The sequence below is a fragment of the Hypanus sabinus genome, chromosome 10 (assembly GCF_030144855.1).
Source record: "Hypanus sabinus isolate sHypSab1 chromosome 10, sHypSab1.hap1, whole genome shotgun sequence".
In the NCBI taxonomy this organism is placed as follows: domain Eukaryota; kingdom Metazoa; phylum Chordata; class Chondrichthyes; order Myliobatiformes; family Dasyatidae; genus Hypanus; species Hypanus sabinus.
The window spans coordinates 27,771,074-27,788,949 of NC_082715.1; the positions used below are offsets into that span (position 1 = coordinate 27,771,074).

Genomic DNA, 17,876 nt, shown 5'->3' on the forward strand with positions numbered 1-17,876 from the left:
TACTCCCCCGAATCTTGAGGCTATGTAATAGTGATCAGTGTAATGCTATTACTGCGCCTGGACTAGGTGTTCTATTCTACCGCTGCCTGTAAGGAGTTTGTACCTGTGATGTCATGAGTTTCCTCTGGTTGCAGTTCATTCCACTTCCAAAGCTGTGTGGTCACATGGGTGTATTGTTGGGCTTGTTGAGCTGGAAGGACCTGTTCCTGTGCTGTATCTCTCAAATCTAAGTCTAAAGATGACTTTTGGTTAGGTTTATGAGTTCCAGACTGATTTTTTTTTCATGGTATAGATGTAACGACCACTGAAAAATACATGTACCTATTCCTGTTATTTCTGCATTAATACTGTAGAATTTTCTAAAAGTAAAACATTCTTTATGATTCAGTATCTGATTGTGTTATCTCTCTCACCCAATTCCATAGGCAATTCTTATTTCTTTCACAGTATTTAGTTGTGATTTGTATTTCCTGGTTTATTCTACCTGGTTGGACTCTGTGTCATCGTGGTTTTTTTCTGACTAATTGAAGAGCTGTTGCTTTCCCTGTTTACAGATGTTGCTCCCATTCTAGCATGCAGTGTGCTGAAAAAACACAAAATACACTTGTGGGCAGTTAAGCAAGGTGATTATTAAGTGTTGTTGGTTTGTGACTGGCAGCAGAATTCAGGCTTGTATATTATCTGGTAACAAAAAAACAATGCTCATTATTTGTCTGCAGTAGAACTATTCTGCCCTTGCTCAAAAGCTTCCATCTTTTCTTAAGCTAGGCAGATAGGTAGACTCCAGTCCTGAGTTTTAGCTTGAAGGCAGTCTTATTGATCACCAACGCAATACGGTACGTAAGGATCTGAGTAAAATGACAATACTTCTGGTCGTCCTCATGAAAAATAGATTCAGATATTTATTGAAATTCCTTTGACTCATAAAATGCTTCTGATGAATGAATAAATATACAAGTGATTATAATAGCTAACGTGATGACAAAGGTTAATTGCTTAACAACTCGATAATAAGTAATCAATAACAGCTGTAAACTTCTTAGTAAACAATGAGATCTAGTAGCTAGAAATAAATTAGTAAACCAAATCGGAGGGACAAAAGAAGAACAATTAAAAACTATTTCTTACAGAGGGTCACCATTTGATCATAGCAAATAAAGCTGACTATGAATTTTTCTGCATTTTTAGTAGAATATCAATGATAATGATAAAGATGAGCTTTGTTTGTCACATGTACACCAAAATGCACAATGAAATGTACTATTTACATCAATTATTAATACAGTCCAAGGATGTGCTGGCAGCAGCCCACAAGTGAAGGATCAGAGGGATCTTGGGGTCCGAGGCCATAGGACACTCAAAGCTGCTGCCCAGGTTTGCTCTGTGGTTAAGAAAGCATATGGTGCATTGGCCTTCATCAATTGTGGGATTGAGTTTAGGAGCCGAGAGGTAATGTTGCAGCTGTATAGGACCCTGGTCAGACCCCAATTGGCGTACTATGCTCAATTCTGGTCGCCTCACTACAGGAAGGATATGGAAACCATAGAAAAGGTGCAGCGGAGATTTACAAGGATGTTGCCTGGATTGGGGAGCATGCCTTATGAGAGTAGGTTGAGTGAACTCGGCCTTTTCTCCTTGGAGCGACGGAGGGTGAGAGGTGACCTGGTAGAGGTGTATAACATGATGAGAGGCATTGATCATGTGGATAGTCAGAGGCTTTTTCCCAGGGCTGAAGTGGCTAGCACAAGAGGGCAGGGTTTTAAGGTGCTTGAAAGAAGGTACAGAGGAGATGTCAGAGGTAAGGTTTTTACGCATAGAGTGGTGAGTGCGTGGAATGGGTCGGCAGTGGAGGCGGTTACAATAGGGTCTTCTAAGAGACTCCTGGACAGGTAGATGGAGCTCAGAAAATAGAGGGCTATGGGTAACCCTCGGTAATTTCTAAGATAAGAACATGTTCAGCACAGCTTTGTGGGCCAAAGGGCCTGTATTGTGCTGTATGTTTTCTATGTTTCTAAGTGTAGCCGTGTTTCTAGCACCAACACAGCAAGCTCACAACTTAGTAACTGTAACTTGTACGTTGGGGAAACCTGCGGAGTCATGGGGAGAATGTTAAAACTCCTTACAGATACAGTATTATCTGGTCTGAAGTTTGGTTGTAAATTCTCACAGTCAATATTCTGTATATTATACACCTTTGTTCTTGAATTAACATTAGTTGATTACAATCTATTCATGTTAACAAAATATTGTACTTTTATTTGGAATTATATTAATTCAATTTTATTAACTTTCAGATTATAGAATATTGAAAGTAATGCTCTGTTACCCAAAATGATCAGAAATATAATAACAATAGTTTCTTTGTTTACAACCTGCAGGGAATTAAGAAGATTTCTCCAGAACTGTATAAAAATTTAAAAAATCATTATTTTGGTGATGAGATTGTGACTTGCGTACAGCTTTGCTCCATGCTAAAGAAGAAGCAACCAAATGGATACTATCACTGCGAGACCACACTTGCTATGGGTAAGTACATTTGATTGCATTTAGTTAATGTGAAGTTCTGAATGTATTTATTCTTTACTCGGGAATCTCCTCTGCTATTGTACAAATTATAAAATCTAATCTTAAGATAAACCACGGTTAAAAGCTGAAGGGTCGTCAGCCCAAATTCACAGTACTGTATTTGTCAAAATGGAGTGGAATTTGTAAATTTGGCAGGAGTAAAGGATGTTGAAAAGGGTGCAGGTGTGGCGAGGGTATACAGTACTGCGCAAAAGTCACCTTCATATATATAACCAGAGTGCCCAGGACTTTTGCACTATACTGTCATTGACAACGTGGAGTGGAGAACGAGTTTGTAAATCTGGCAGGAGCAATGGATGTTGGGAATGGCAAGGGTGGAGCACCATGAGAGTGTTATGGGGCAGGTGGCAGAAAGGGAGTGCCAGGGGCAAGGGTGGGGGGGTGGTGGCATAGGTGCAGCCAGCCCTGAGGAACAAGGCAAGATAATTTGAGTCCAAACAATTACGCCCTATCCTCATTATATGCGGTGGATCCGTTCCTTGTAGTCGATGCATAATGTGAATAATTATTTAAATGGAGAAACTAGGGATGCGTTCCGGAAGGCTTCCTAAATATGTTTTATCTGTAATTTATTCACATTTTCATATGATTATGACACAAAAGCAGTACCACAAGGCAACGTTCGTATTATATTTCATCAATTTAAGGTAATATTCAATGTAATAAATCATAGAAAGTTAACATACTAGGGTGTACAGTACTCATCAACAGTGACAGGTGTGTTCGCTCCGGGAGATGAGTGGTTGTTGTGTCGGGCAGCCTTACATGGATAAGGTGGATGGTTGTGGTCGACAGGATCATATCAAGCACAGCAAAGGGTGAAGGAAGACTCACAGAATTCTTAGAACTGCTGGCAGCAGGAGATGACACCGGTTTGAAGAAAGTGGTGAGGGTTGTTTGCTTTGGCAGCATTTTGTTTTTCAGCATAAATTTGCTTGTAGGGAAGAAGGGTTGACGGCAGGGAACGACTGAACTGCTAACTCCGTTCTAAACTTGGGTCCACGTCCATCGCCATTTGTGCCAAGTGTTCCGACTTCCACCATTCCCTCACCGTTGGTAAACTCCCGGGATTTCCAAAATTATCTGTTGCCTGCAGCATCTGTGAGATACTTCACCATAAAAAAAAATACGCCTTGAATATGGATCACACCTTGGTCGAGTGGGTGAATCAGCAATGTTGTGTTAGGCGGCAGGCATATTTTAGTATGAATGCTGTCCAAATGTTTAGGATGGGCTGGCACATTGTCAAGCATCAAAAGAACTTTAAAGGCAAGTTTCTGTTCCCGGCAGTAGCGTCCCAGAGCTGTGTTACCTTCACCTGATGCCGCGCTGTTTATAATTTCCAACATTTTTCAAGTGTTAAAGCGGTTCTCTGCCGCTCGGCTGATGGCCCAGGACGTGACATTAGATGCTTAGGAGGCATAGTTAAATATTTCAAGCACAAAATCACTGCACCGTAGGTAAAAGCAACAAAAGTTTAAGATCGCACATCCACACCTTGCCAAAACCAATGTGAGACTGGCGGGAGTGAGACTGTGAGGCATGTGCACATGACTTGTATTGGCGGGAAGCAGTGCTCCTTACATTACTGTGCGTTTTGGACACATATTAGGAGACGTTGGTAGAAATGGGTTCCTCGTATAACTGTGAATCTGCATTGTATGAAGCTGCATATAACGAGGATAGGGTGTAATTTATTGATCATTACAAACTGTCTCTCTGGTGCTTCCAGCTCCCCACCTCTCCCTGCCCCTTTTCCCAACCTTAATTCCTCTCACCCTGCCTCCTTCCCACTCTCTGTCCGCAACAGGTACATTAAGTGTAAAAGAGAAGTGAGAGTGGATATCAGACCGCTGGAAAACAATGTGGGAAAGGTAGTAATGAGGGACAAGGATATGGCAGATGAACCGACTGAGTATTTTACTGTGGAAGACACTAGCAGCATGTTGGAAGTTCCAGGTGTTAGGGGTCATGAAGTGTGTGAAATTACCATTACTGGAGCGAAGGTTCTTGGAAACTGAAAGGTCTGAAGTTACATAAGTCACCTGGACCAGATGGACTACACCCCAGGGTTCTAAAAAAGGCTGCTAAAGAGATTGTGGAGACAAGAGTAATGATCTTTCAAGAATCACTAGATTCTGCAGTAGTTCCAGAGGACTGAAGAATTTACAAATTTCATTCCACTCTTCAAGAAGGGAGAGAGGCAGAAGAAGGGAAATTATAGGCCATTTAATCTGACCTCAGTGTTGGAAAGATGTTGAAGTCGATTGTTAAGGGAACTTGGTGGTACTTAAAATAGGCTGTAGTCAGCATGGTTTCCTCAAGGAAAAATCTTGCCTGACAAATCTGTCGGAATTATTTGAAGAAAAAGCACGCAGGATAGACAAGGGAGAATCAGTTGATGTTGTGCACTTGGATTTTCAGAAGGCCTTTGATAAGGTGCCACACGCAAGGCTGCTTAACAAGCTATGAGTGCATGGTATTACAGGAAAGATTCTAGCATGATAAGGCAATGGCTGATTGGCAGGAGACAATGAGTGGGAATAAAGGGAGTGTTTTCTGATTGGCTGCCGGCGACTAGTGGTGTTCAACAGGGTTTTGTGTTGGGACTGATTCTTTCTATGTTATATCTAACTGGTTTGGATGATGGAATAGATGGCTTTGTTGCAAAGTTTGCAAAGGATAGGAAGATCATTGTAGGGGTACATAGTTTTGAGGAAATTGAGAGGCTACAGAAGGTCTTAGACAGATTAGGAGAACGGGCAAAGAAGTGACAAATGGAATACAGTGATGGAAATGCATGGTCATGCACTTAGGTAGAAGAAATGAAAAGACTGAGTATTTTCTAAATGGAGGAAGACACAAAAATTGAGGCACAAAGGGATTTGGGGGTCCTTGAGCAGGATTCCCTAAAGGTTAATTTGTAGGTTGAGTCTGTGATGAGGAAGGCAATATGATGTTAGTATTCATTTCAAGAGGACTAGAATATAAAAGCAAGAATGTAATGTTGAGATGTTATAAAGCACTGGTGGCCTCACATGAAGTACTGTGAGCAGGTTTGAGCCCCTATCTTAGAGGCTAAAACTGGAGGGGGTTTATGAAAATGATTCAAGAATTGAATGGCTTGTCATATGAAGAGCATTTGGCTCTGGGGCTGTATTCACTGGAATTCAGAAGAGTGAGGGGGGACCTAATTGAAACCTTTCAAATGGTGATATAGTGGATGTGGAGAGGATGTTTCCTACGGTGGGAGTGTCTTAAGACCAGAAGACATAGCCTCAGAATAGAGGGGCATCCTTTTAGAAAGGAGATGAGGAGGAATTTCTTTAACCAGAGAGTGCTGTATCTGTGGAATTGTTTGCCACAAGCTGCTGTGGAGGCCAAGCCTTTATGTATATTGAAGCAGAGGGTGATGGATTCTTGATTGGTCATGGTATGAAGGGATACAGGGAGAAGACAGGAGATTGAAACCGAGAGGAAGAGTGGATTAGCCATGATGAAATGATGGAACAGACTCGATGGGCTAAATGGCCTAATTCTGCTCCTATATCTTATGGTTTTATAGACCCCCATACCAGAATCAGGTTCATTGTCAAATACGTGTCATGAAATTTGTTTAGTTTTTGCGGCAGCAGTACAGTGCAAAACATAAAATTATAGTACTGTGTAAAATGATTTAGGGTCCCTATCTATATGTACAGTAAGGCACTGTAACTCAGTGTGAATTTTACAATCATTGTTTTCTTATTTTTATATATTCTGTAGAGTTATTCACCATTGAAACAGGCCTTACAGCCCAACTCATTCATGCCAATGAAGGTCATGCCAGAGTTTGTAATGCAAAATATTATATTTAAGCAGTTACCTTCTTCAACCATCTCTCTCATCTGCAGAACTTTTGAGTTTTTTTTTTCTGTTGGCCATAGTTATCTTTCTCTTACCAGTGAAATCCTGCTTCTGATATGATTTACATACCCAGTCACCTGGAGTTCCATCCTGGGGCAAAGGAAGTCTGATATGCAAATGAAAATTCAATCTCAATAAAATTGCAGATGCTCAAAATCTGACTATGAACAGATAGTGCTAGAAATATTCACCAGGTGAGGCAGCATCTGTGGAAAGAGAGAGAAAGATCAAGATTAGCTTTATTTGTCACATGTTCAAAGTTTAACAAGTTCAAAAGTAATTTATTATGTAAGTACATATACATTACCAAATACAACACTGAGATTCATTAAATTCATCATAGAATAATAACCATAACAGAATCAATGAAAAGCCAAAACCACTTGTGTGCAAAAGAGAACAAACTATGTAAGCACAAAGAGAAAGAAATGATAATAAATAAGCAGTAAGTATCGAGAATATGAGATGAAGAATCTTTGAAAGTGAGTCCATAGGTTGTGGGAACATTTCAATGATGGAGCAAGTGAAGCTGAGTGAAGTTACCCCCTTTGGTTCAAGAACCTGATGGTTGAGGGGTAATAACTGTTCTTGAACCTGGGGGTGTAAATCCTGAAGATCCTGTACCACTTTCCTGTTGGCAGCAGTGAGAGGAGAGTGGGGGGTCTGATGATGCATGCTGCTTTCCTACAACAATGCTTTGTGTAGATGTGCTCAGTGGTGGAAAGGGCTTTACCTGTGGTGGACAGGGTTGTATCCACTACTTTTTGTTTAATCTTTTTTCAAAGCCACTGACGTCTCCATACCAGTATGTTACACTGAAGCTTAAAACATACAGGAAATGCATTTTTTTTGCAGCAAATCAAATCAGTTGAGGATTGTGATGGGGGTAACTGCCCATGTCAACGTGCTTCTTGCGCCAACATAGCACACTGACCACTTACTAACCCTAACCCATATGTCTTTAGAATTTGGGAGGAAACCTATGTGGCCACAGGGAGAACGTACAAGCTCCTGACATAGAGTGGTGGAAATCAAACCCCAATCGTTGATCACTAGTAATTTCAAGTAGTTGCGCTAATCACTAAGCTAATCGTGCTGCCCGTAAAGGGGATAGATCCTTAATTGGAATCCTTCTAATGAAGGGTTTTCAATTGTCCTTCCATTTATGTTGCCTTCCATTGAGCATTTCCAGTGTTCTCTGATAAGCTGTCAACTCCGTTGTCAAATGAATTTTCAGAAACAAGTCCATATTAATAACACACGAGATAGGAAAGTGCCAGCTGCTAATGGACAAACTGAAAATGGTCAAATGTTATTCAGATTATCAGGGTCAGAATAAAGACTGAAATTGCTCTCTCACCTCTGATTTATAATGCTGTTGGTGCATTTATGTCCAGAGCATTTTACAAGTAAAATTGTTTGGCACTCCTATTTATTGTAATACTGAAGAAGTGGCCCATGGTTAGAATTGAATTTCAGAGAAAATACTGAATTGCGTGGTACAATAGTGTGGACCATTATTTAAATGGGGAGAAGGCTTAAACTTCAGAGGTGCAGAGGGACTTGGGAGTCCTCGTGCAAGACTCCCTGAAGATGAATTTACAGGTTAAGTTTGTGGTAAAGAAGGCAAATGCAATGCTGGCATTTATTTCAAGGGGAATAGAATATAAAAACAAAGAGATAATGCTGAACCTTTAAAGGACACTAACCAGGCTGGACTTGGAGTGTTGTCAACAGTTTTGGGCCCCATATCTCAGAAAGGTTGTGTTGTCATTGGAGAGAATCTAGAGGAGGTTCATGAGGATGATTCTGAGAATGAAGAGGTTAACATATGAGGAGCAGTTGACAGCTTTGGGCCTGTACTCACTGGACTTTAGAAGAATGTGTGGGGATCTCATTGAAGCCTACCGAATGTTGAAAGAACTAGGTAGGGTGGTTGTGGAGAGGATGTGTCCTATGGTGGAGATATCCAGAATTAGAGGGCAGAGCCTCAAAATTGAAGGATGATGCTTCAGAACAGAGGTAAGGAGGAATTTTTTTTAGCCAGAGAGTAGTAAATCTGTGGAATGCTCTGCCACAGACTGCGATGGAGGCCAAATGTGTGGGTATATTTAAGGCAGAAGTTGATAGTTTCCTGATCGGTCAGGGCATCAACAGATGTGGCGAGAAGGCAGGTGTATGAGGTTGAGTAGGATCCAGCGTCAGCCATGATGGAATGGCAGAGCAGACTTGATGGGCTGAATGGCCTAATTCTGTTCCTATGTCTTATGGTCTTATGTCTTCTTACAAGCCAAAGGCAAAAGACCCTAATGCAAAAATGCTAATCAACATTGATTTCTTAACTATTGCTGAAAGCAGGTTACCTGGTTTCTTGATTTGATTGCTATTAATGGAGCTTTGTTGCGTGAATGGTGACTACCACCTTTTTCTATCTTGAAATTACAACTTAAGTAGACTTCACTTAAAATTGTGTGCTTTTGGGACATCCTCAGATTATTTCCTGATCCAAATATATTAGTTCTGCCAGGGGAAAAAATTCTTTATTTCAAGGCCAGTTGTTCAAATTAATTAGCAGTCTGTTAAGGTGTCTGAGAATTCTGATTAAATATCTCCCTGTTGTGCTGGTAGTTCATCACGCAAGTGTAACAAAGGAGTAACAGTTTCCAATGTGCATGCTTCGCAAACAAAAAAATCTTTTTTTTATCATAGGCAGATAAAGTGTATTGGAAATAAAGTATTATGCACATATAATACAATTAATAATATATGTACACATTCTTAAGAATCTGCGTTGAAAGGGTGGCATTTGACTCACAAAATAATCTTATTCAAGTTCAACTATCTTATGAATCAAGCAGGAAGTTGCACTGTTGCTGGCAATGAGTTCACTTGGCAGCACACAACTTCGTACCACTGCTGTGGTTTCTTTGTGCTACACAGTAGTTCCCTTGTGGAAAGATGGTGTGCAAAATTTGGCAAGCTGCTGTGATGAATTCGTGACATTGGTGTTGCAGAGGGGAAGTGAGCTGACAGGACTCGTTACTGTCTGACTAAAGCATTCTTAGTAGTCCAACTTGTGGACTAACCAAAGATTAACACAAAGATAGCTTAAAATTATCTATGAAAAGATGTGCTGACATTGGAGAGAGTCCAGAGAAGGTTCACAAGAATGATTCCAGGAATGAAAGTGTTAACATATATGAAGTGTTTGATGGCTCTGGACCTGAACTCACTGGAGTTTAGAAGAATAAGGCAGGATGTCATTGAAACCAATCGAATATGCAAGGCCTAGACAGAATGGATGTGGAGAGGTTGATTCCTATAGTGGAGGAGTCTACGACCAGAAGGCACAGCCTCAGAATTGAGGGACGTCCATTTAGAACAGAGATGAGGAAAATTTTCTTCGGCCAGAGGGTGGAGAATCTGTGAAATTCATTGGCATGGATGGTTGTGCAGGCCAAATCATCAGGTATATTTAAGGTGGAGATTGATAGGTTCTTGATTAATCAGGGCGTCATAGGTTACGGGGAGAAGGCAGGAGAATGGGGTTGAGCAGAATAATAAATCAGCCATGATGGAATGGCAGAGCAGACTTGATTGGTCGAATGGCATGATTCTGCTCCTGTGCATGGTGGTCTTACAGCCTAAAACCTAAGAATTATCTTAAGCCAGAGTTAAGTCTGAAGAGACGTGAAGATTATGGAGTCTTTATAGCCTAAATCACACCTGCTGTTGGTAGGGTCAAAGAAGAGAATGATGGAGATGGGATCTTTGAATCAATTCTAGGTGATGTAATTAGACGTACTGCTCGGGAAGGTGTCATAATGAAAGGGAGGGTTAAAATGAGTTAGAGATTCAGACGTGAACATTTTAAATCTGAGGTATTGGAAAGCCAGAGAGAATAGATGTCTGCAAGTGTTGTTAGCTTAGCCTAAATGAAGAGGAACAGAGATTTACTGGAGAATGAGGGATATTACAAAAGCATTTGCTTAATTAGAATTAGAAATGGATGAGGATTTATGCAGCAAATAGGCTGAGCATGAAAGGTGGCTGGGACTCTCATTAAGATAGAAGTAATCGCCCTTTATGACAGCAGTTACATATTTGAAAGTTTAACTCCAGGCCTGGATATAACTACAACAGATTCTGCAGATGCTGGAAATCTTGAGCAACACACACAAAATGCTGGAGGAAGTCAGCAAGTCTGTGGAGGGCTCAGGTTATAAATTGTCCAGCTCAGCTTTTAAATGGAGGTTGCAGTAGGAAGAATGTTCTGAAGTCTTAGTGTGCTCTGTGCACGTCAGTGAAAATCCCTGTGTAAAGTTAGAACATTAACTCCAACATGTATTTATTAGTCTGCACTGAGTAGCCACTTCATTAGGTCCATCTGCCAATAGCTAGTCAGCCAGTCATGTGGCAGCAACTCAAACCATAAAGCATGCAGACATGGTCAAGAGGTTCAGTTGTTCTGACCAAGCATCAGAATGGGGAAGAAATGTGATCTAACTGACTTTGACTGTGGAATGATTGTTGGTGCGAGACGGGGTGGTTTGAGTATCTTAGAAACCGCTGATCTCCTGGGATTTTTGTGCATAACTCCCCTTAGTGTTTTTAGAGAATGGTACAAAAACCAAAAAAAAAATTCAGTGAGCGACAGTTCTGTGGGTGAAATGAACTTGTTAATGAGAGAGGTCAGAGGAGAATGGGCAGACTGGTTGAGGACTGCTGAAGGGTCTGGGCCCGAAACGTCGACTGTACTCTTTTCCATAAATGCTGCCTGGCCTGCAGAGTTCCTCCAGCACTTTGTGTGTGTGTTGTTTGGTTTTCCAACATCTGCAGATTTTCTTTTGTTTGTAGAAGGCGACAGTAACTCATGTTACAGCAGTGGTATGCAGAAGAGTGTCTTTGAAGCTTGAGGTGGATGGGCTACAGCAGCAGAAGATCACAAACTTACACAGTGGCCACTTTATTAGGTACAGGAGGTACCTAATAAAATGGTCACTTAGTGTATATGTTATTGGTTCATAAATATTTTTAAATTGTTTACCCAACTGATTAATCCGATTGTGAACACTTGGAGTCCCTGTTCATGAGTGAAGAGAAGTAAAGTCGCAATTTACCATTTTGTGTTGATTTTTAACATTTATGTTTGTACCTAATGAGTGCATGCACATAACCTACCAGGAAAGCCATTCTTTTTAAGCCTTCAAGTTTACTTGAGTGTATTGAATTTGGTGTCAATTTTACTTTGAAATGTTATGTGAAGTAAAAATTAAGTTTCAGTCGCAAACATACTGTGTACCTGCTATCAATGCTCAGAATTGAAAGCCACTGCATGTTTTTTCAAGTATTTCCTGCCGGAAACACTTAAAAGGCATTGCACAGTATTTGAATGAGCAGGACATAGAAAGATATGAAACTGATGCAAGCAAGCACAATTAGTATAGGTAGGCGTAATAGTTGCCATAGACACAAAGTGAGCCAAAGGGCCTACTTCTATGTGTTACAACTCTATGAATCTATGACTAAAAACTAATGACAATTGGCACTAAAAATATTTAATTAAAATTTATATAAGGAGACTGATAAAGATCATTGGGAGGAAATATTTCTGCTGATTTTGAGTCTACAATGAGGGGGAGTGGTCTTAAAATTATAGCTTGACATCGGTGGAAATTGGGAATTCTTGTTTATAAACAACAATTGATGAAGTAGCTAATTTGAGATTTGTAATTAACAGATTTTGGTTATTCAAAGACATTAAGGTATATACTGTAGAGTCATGCCCACAAATGAGCTGATTTCATTGAATGGTGGAATTGACTTAAATTGGTTTCTTCCGATAAAAGGTTTTGGCCCCACCTGGTGTGAGTGTGTGTTTGTGTGTGTGAGTGTGTGTGAGTGTGTGTGTGAGTGTGAGTGTGTGTGTGTGTGTGTGTGTGTGTACGTGTGTGAGTGTGAGTGTGTGTGTGTGTGTGTGTGTACGTGTGTGAGTGTGAGTGTGTGTGTGTGTGTGTGTACGTGTGTGAGTGTGAGTGTGCGCGCGCGCGCTTGATAGGCTGGATTTCCAGCATCTGCAGAATCTCTTACTGAGTGCTTGACCTCATTTGCCTTCAGAATTTTAACACTGTGGGTTTGAGGTCAAATGTGGATCAAATGTTCATTTTCTGGTGTTTTCCCTCACAGTTTAGATTTATTGCATTGAATTAAGTTCATATTTGAAATTGCAGCCTAATTTACTATTCAAAATGGGTTGAAGGATCTCATTAATGCACTCCATTGTAGTATGATTGATTCTCTGTTGATGATAAACTTATTGCTCTGGACCCTTCTGTGAATAGGGAAAAATCTGAGGTTATTTACTTTTCCCATTTTGCTATGGCCATACCCATACCAAAGTGCTCAGATTATGCAGTGTGGTCTTGATAAAACCATGAAGTTCAGAATAGTCAGGGTAAAATTAATGCTACCATGAGAATTGGTATGTTCTGTCACCAATAGTGGATTGGTGAGAAAGTGTGACTGACAACAGGAGATCCCCATGGCAATGTATTCTGAGCTACAATTCAGGTAGAGAACCTGAGTTTATAGGTTTTTAAAATCTGAAATTGTTAGCTAGTTACATCTCTTTAGAATTGTTTCACTTCCACTTCTTCACTTTAGCTTTATCCATCCAAATGAAAATTAAAATCACAAGTTGCTACATTATCGGGAGGTTATAAATAGCAAACATGAGGAAATCTGCAGATGCTGGAAATTTAAACAACAACACACACAAAATGCTGGTGGAACACAGCAGGCCAGGCAGCATCTATAGGGAGAAGCACTGTCGTCATTTTGGGCCGAGACCCTTCGTCAGAACTAACTGAAAGGAAAGATAGTAAGAGATTTGAAAGTAGTGGGGGGAGGGGGAAATGTGAAATGATAGGAGAAGACCGGAGGGGGTGGGATGAAGCTAAGAGCTGGAAAGGTGATTGGCGAAAATGATACAGAGCTGAAGAAGGGAAAGGATCATGGGTTGGGAGGGCTCGGGAGAAGGGGGGGGGGGAAGCACCAAAGGGAGATGGAGAACAGGCAGAGTGATGGTTAGAGAGAGAGAAAAACAACTAAATATGTCAGGGATGGGGTAAGAAGGGGAGGAGGGGCATGAACGGAAGTTAGAGAAGACAATGTTCATGCCACCAGATTGGAAGCTACCCAGCCGGTATATAAGGTGTTGTTCCTCCAACCTGAGTTTGGATTCATTTTGACAGCAGAGGAGGCCATGAATATATCAGAATGGGAATGGGACGTGGAATTAAAATGTGTGGCCACTGGGAAATCCTGCTTTCTCTGGCGGACCGAGCGTAGGTGTTCAGCAAAATGGTCTCCCAGTCTGCGTCGGGTCTCACCAATATATAAAAGGCCTCACCAGGAGCACCGGACGCAGTATACCACACCAGCCGACTCACAGGTGAAGTGTCGCCTCACCCAGAAGGACTGGATCCATTCCTTCCCACCGATCACCCTCCTGGCACTTATCCTTGTAAGCGGAACAAGCGCTACACCTGCCCTTACACTTCCTCCCTCACCACCATTCAGGGCCCTAGACAGTCCTTCTCTAACTTCCGTTAATACCCCTCCTTACCCCATCCCTGACATATTTAGTTGTTTGTTTTTATTTCTCTCTCTGACCATCACTCTGCCTGTTCTCCATCTCCCTCTGGTGCTCCCCCCTCCCCCTTTCTTTCTCCCGAGGCCTCCCGTTCCATGATCCTTTCCCTTCTCCAGCTCTGTATCACTTTCGCCAATCACCTTTCCAGCTCTTAGCTTCATCCCACCCCCTCTGGTCTTCTATCATTTCACATTTCCCCCTCCCCCCCCACTACTTTCAAATCTCTTACTATCTTTCCTTTCAGTTAGTCCTGACGAAGGGTCTCGGCCTGAAACGTCAACAGTGCTTCTTATAGATGCTGCCTGGCCTGCTGTGTTCCACCAGCATTTTGTGTGTGTAAGTCATAAATAGGTTGTGTGCGCCACCTACTGGCACAAAACTAGAGTACATCAATAGCAAGAAATTCAGTCTCCCATTCTGCAAGATAACCCTTCACGCCTTTACAACCTGGCATTGTATTATAATTCAGTTTTATTTGTAGTGCCAATATTCCTTAAGTTTCCTTATATATCAAGCAGCTAATATCCTAACCATTAGATGTTGTACTTAGTGGAACAAAAACAGAAATGATGGAAAAAATGTGTGAGTGTGCTTTGGAAAGAGAACCCACTTTTTGTATTTCAGGTCAACTTAATATTTCCAGTACTTTTGTTTTTGTTCTGGATTCCGGCATCCGCACATTCATTTGTTTTCTGTTGTTTTTACGACACCTGCCAGAACCTTGCAAAACTAAATCATCTCAGTTCTCCAGTCCCTTAAAGGATGGTGCAGTTTGTCACAGCAGCGGTGGAAGTATTGTGTGCTGCTGAATTAATCGTGGTCATTGTGGATGGAAGCTGTGGAGAGCAGAAAGCATTCCTCCTGTTTCACCGAAGTTGAGGATGAATTGGAGACGTGGCCCTTTGCCCCAAGAGACCAGTGGATCTGAGACCACAGTGAAGAGGAGTTGGCAGGAGCTGCAAAGTACCTTCCATGAGCTGAGTAGCTGTATGAAGGTCAGAGCTCCAACCGTTTGAAATGCCTTCAGCTACTTCAAATGCACTGCAGATGTAACTCCGTATACTGAAAGGCTGCAGCTGACCCTTCCAGCAACTCAACATGCACACCTAGTATTATTCCTACCACCTCAGTGGTAGACCATTTGTGTGTATGCCAGTGAGCACACGATGAGAGACACCAGTGTGCATGCCTACCTTTATGTGTGAGTATCAGTACACGTATAGTGGAGTATGATCGCCAGAATTTTTGAATTAATACCTTGGTTTAGGAAACCCATGTGGTAGCTGATGTGACCAGCAATTTCTGCTCAATATTATGAAGTTTGGAAACTGGACAAGGATGTTGGACAATCCCAGCTTGACAGATCTAAATCTCAGCTTATGGCATTGACATTGCTGCACCTAGTGAGGCACAAGATGGCCGGTTTACGGAACAAGCAATGGGTACACTTTCCAGAGAAGAAAATGTGTAAGATTATCACCTCACGAACTCCCCAATGACCAGCCTTTTCAGCTACCTCCAGCCCCATCTGTGGAAGATCTGCTGTTCCCACATTGGCTTCATCAGTTATCTTAAGACTCAGAAAGCCAGAGTGGAAGTATGTCATCCTTGATCCTGTGAGATTGCCTGAAGGCTGGATTCACAGAATGTAAACCATGTGTGCACTTACATAGATGGAAAACTTCAGCAAGGAAATTGGGGGAAAAAAGTGGAGCAGGTCACCTCTTGAAGCAATTTTTATTTTTCCATTTTAATTGAAAATTCTCCAAAGAATTAAAAATGATACACGTGAGTTAGAAGAGATCACCGACTTTTCCTTCAGTCATTGGGAGCAAGCATAGTGAGTAGTATCAAGTTCTTTACATTGCAGGCTCCCATAGTGCATGTATTTATGAACTCCATTCATTTTGTATTACTCCTTAAAGATCTTCATGGCCATTTCCACACTAGAGCACTTAGCTGTAGCTGATGGGTAATTAATAACATATCCTGAACTTCCTCGCCAATTTCCTTTAAAACTCAGCAGTGGGAACCATTAGATTCTGAAAGAATGTTTACCCCCAACTCCTGTTTTGTACTGAATCTACTTTTAGGTCTCCTACTGCCAATATTCTGTCCTCCACTGTAGAAAATAAACATCACTCAACATAACAAGTTTGATGTTTCTTTGCTGGCCTTTAATATCATACCACTGTATTCCTTCCAATACACTCTGCTGTTAGCTTTTATATTCCTTGCAAGTTGCTTAATTACACAAGGGAAATCTTTATCTGTTAGAGTTAAGTATTGGCTTTGTATGGTGGAATGTTCCTTGTTTGAATACTTGCTCTGTCTCTTAGTTTTCTCATTAATACTTGAACTAGTTTACTGTATTTAAATTCTGGTATGTAATGTTCTCTCTTCAAGATTACTCCTTAGTCTTATTTTGCAAGGTGTGTGTTAAAGTGAGATTGTGAATTGATTCCGATTTCTTAAGCGTTATTAAATCCGGCATGTCTCTGCAATCTTAATGATGTTAAAATATTGATTCAGTAAATATTCCTAGATTTTCATTGACTTTGATATTTGAGCTGTTTTGCTTCCCTAAATCTGAATTAAAAGCATTCATTGTAATCATTCAAAAGTCCTAGTCTAGTCCAAAATGTTTCAACAGGAATTGTAAACCCTTATCAGTTACCCTTTGTTTCTCAATAAATTCTAATAGCTCTTTGTATTTTAATATTTTTGACATATGTAAGTGATGATAAACCTGATTCTGATATGGGTCTCCGTCGTGGGCTGAGAGTGGAAAGGGGGCACAGAGAGGGGAATTAAGGGTGGGAAAAGGGGAAGGGAGAGAGGAGCAAAAAACACCAGAGAGACATTCTGTAATGATCAATAAACCAATTGCTTGGAATCATATGACCTTGCCTGATGTCTCAGGGCTGGGTGTGTTTGCACCCTTGCCACCTCCCACCCCTGGCACTCCCTCTCTGCTACCTGCCCCACAGCCCTCCATGGTGCTCCACCCTTGTCCTTCCCAGCATCCTGTGCTATGACCAGAATTACAAACTCACTCTCTGCTCCAAGTTGACAAATGCAGTACTTTCAAAAGTCCAAGTTATATATATGTACCTTGGACTTCTGCACAGTACTGTAATTGGACACTCTACAGCTTAACCACACCTTATTTTATTTGTGCACAAGGAGAACAGCATGGCCCCTGTCACCACACTGTTCTGAAGCCATGACAGAAACTGACTATTTTTATACAGAATTGGCTTACCAGTTATAGATATTGACCATTTAGTAAATTGTGTGTTTTTGAATTCCTTACTTGCAAGATCAATCACCATTCACAATGGAAGTGTTAAAAGTCAATAGAAACAAGAAGCTGACAACTGATGCTACTCTGAAGTTAGTAAAGCAATTGTGCTTAAGTTGTTGGGTGTGTTTTCTATACTTTTATTCATATATCATCTGTCTCTGGCACCCACAGTAACGTAAAAGGAAGCTATGTTCTTCAAAGGTCTTTCTAGAAGAGGTCTCTCTTCAGAATTCCCTCTCATCTGGCTGAATGCACATTGCCGCAGTCACCATTGCTCATCTCATCTCTAATATGCAGGGGTGGTTCCAACAGACTCACCTCAAAGGTGTGTGGGTGGGTCGCCACAGTCATCCTTACCTGAATGTTGTCTTTAACCCTTGTCTTACCTCAACCCTCACATGAGAGGGCGTACAGGAGTGTGAT

At 41.2% G+C, this 17,876-nt stretch overlaps 1 protein-coding gene across 3 annotated transcripts in view; it reads left to right on the top strand.

Moving 5' to 3' along the window:
* The window catches only part of LOC132400525 (A-kinase anchor protein 7), a 166,200-nt gene that overhangs the window by 73,433 nt on the left and 74,891 nt on the right, over nt 1-17,876 (top strand). For all 3 annotated transcript variants that reach the window (XR_009514281.1, XM_059981565.1, XM_059981564.1), the window contains exon 7: nt 2,379-2,526. Coding sequence is in view for 2 of the 3 variants with exons in the window: in XM_059981565.1 (XP_059837548.1) it covers nt 2,379-2,526 (148 nt within the window). In the remaining variant the exon portion in view is untranslated. The remainder of the gene's footprint in view (nt 1-2,378; nt 2,527-17,876) is intronic.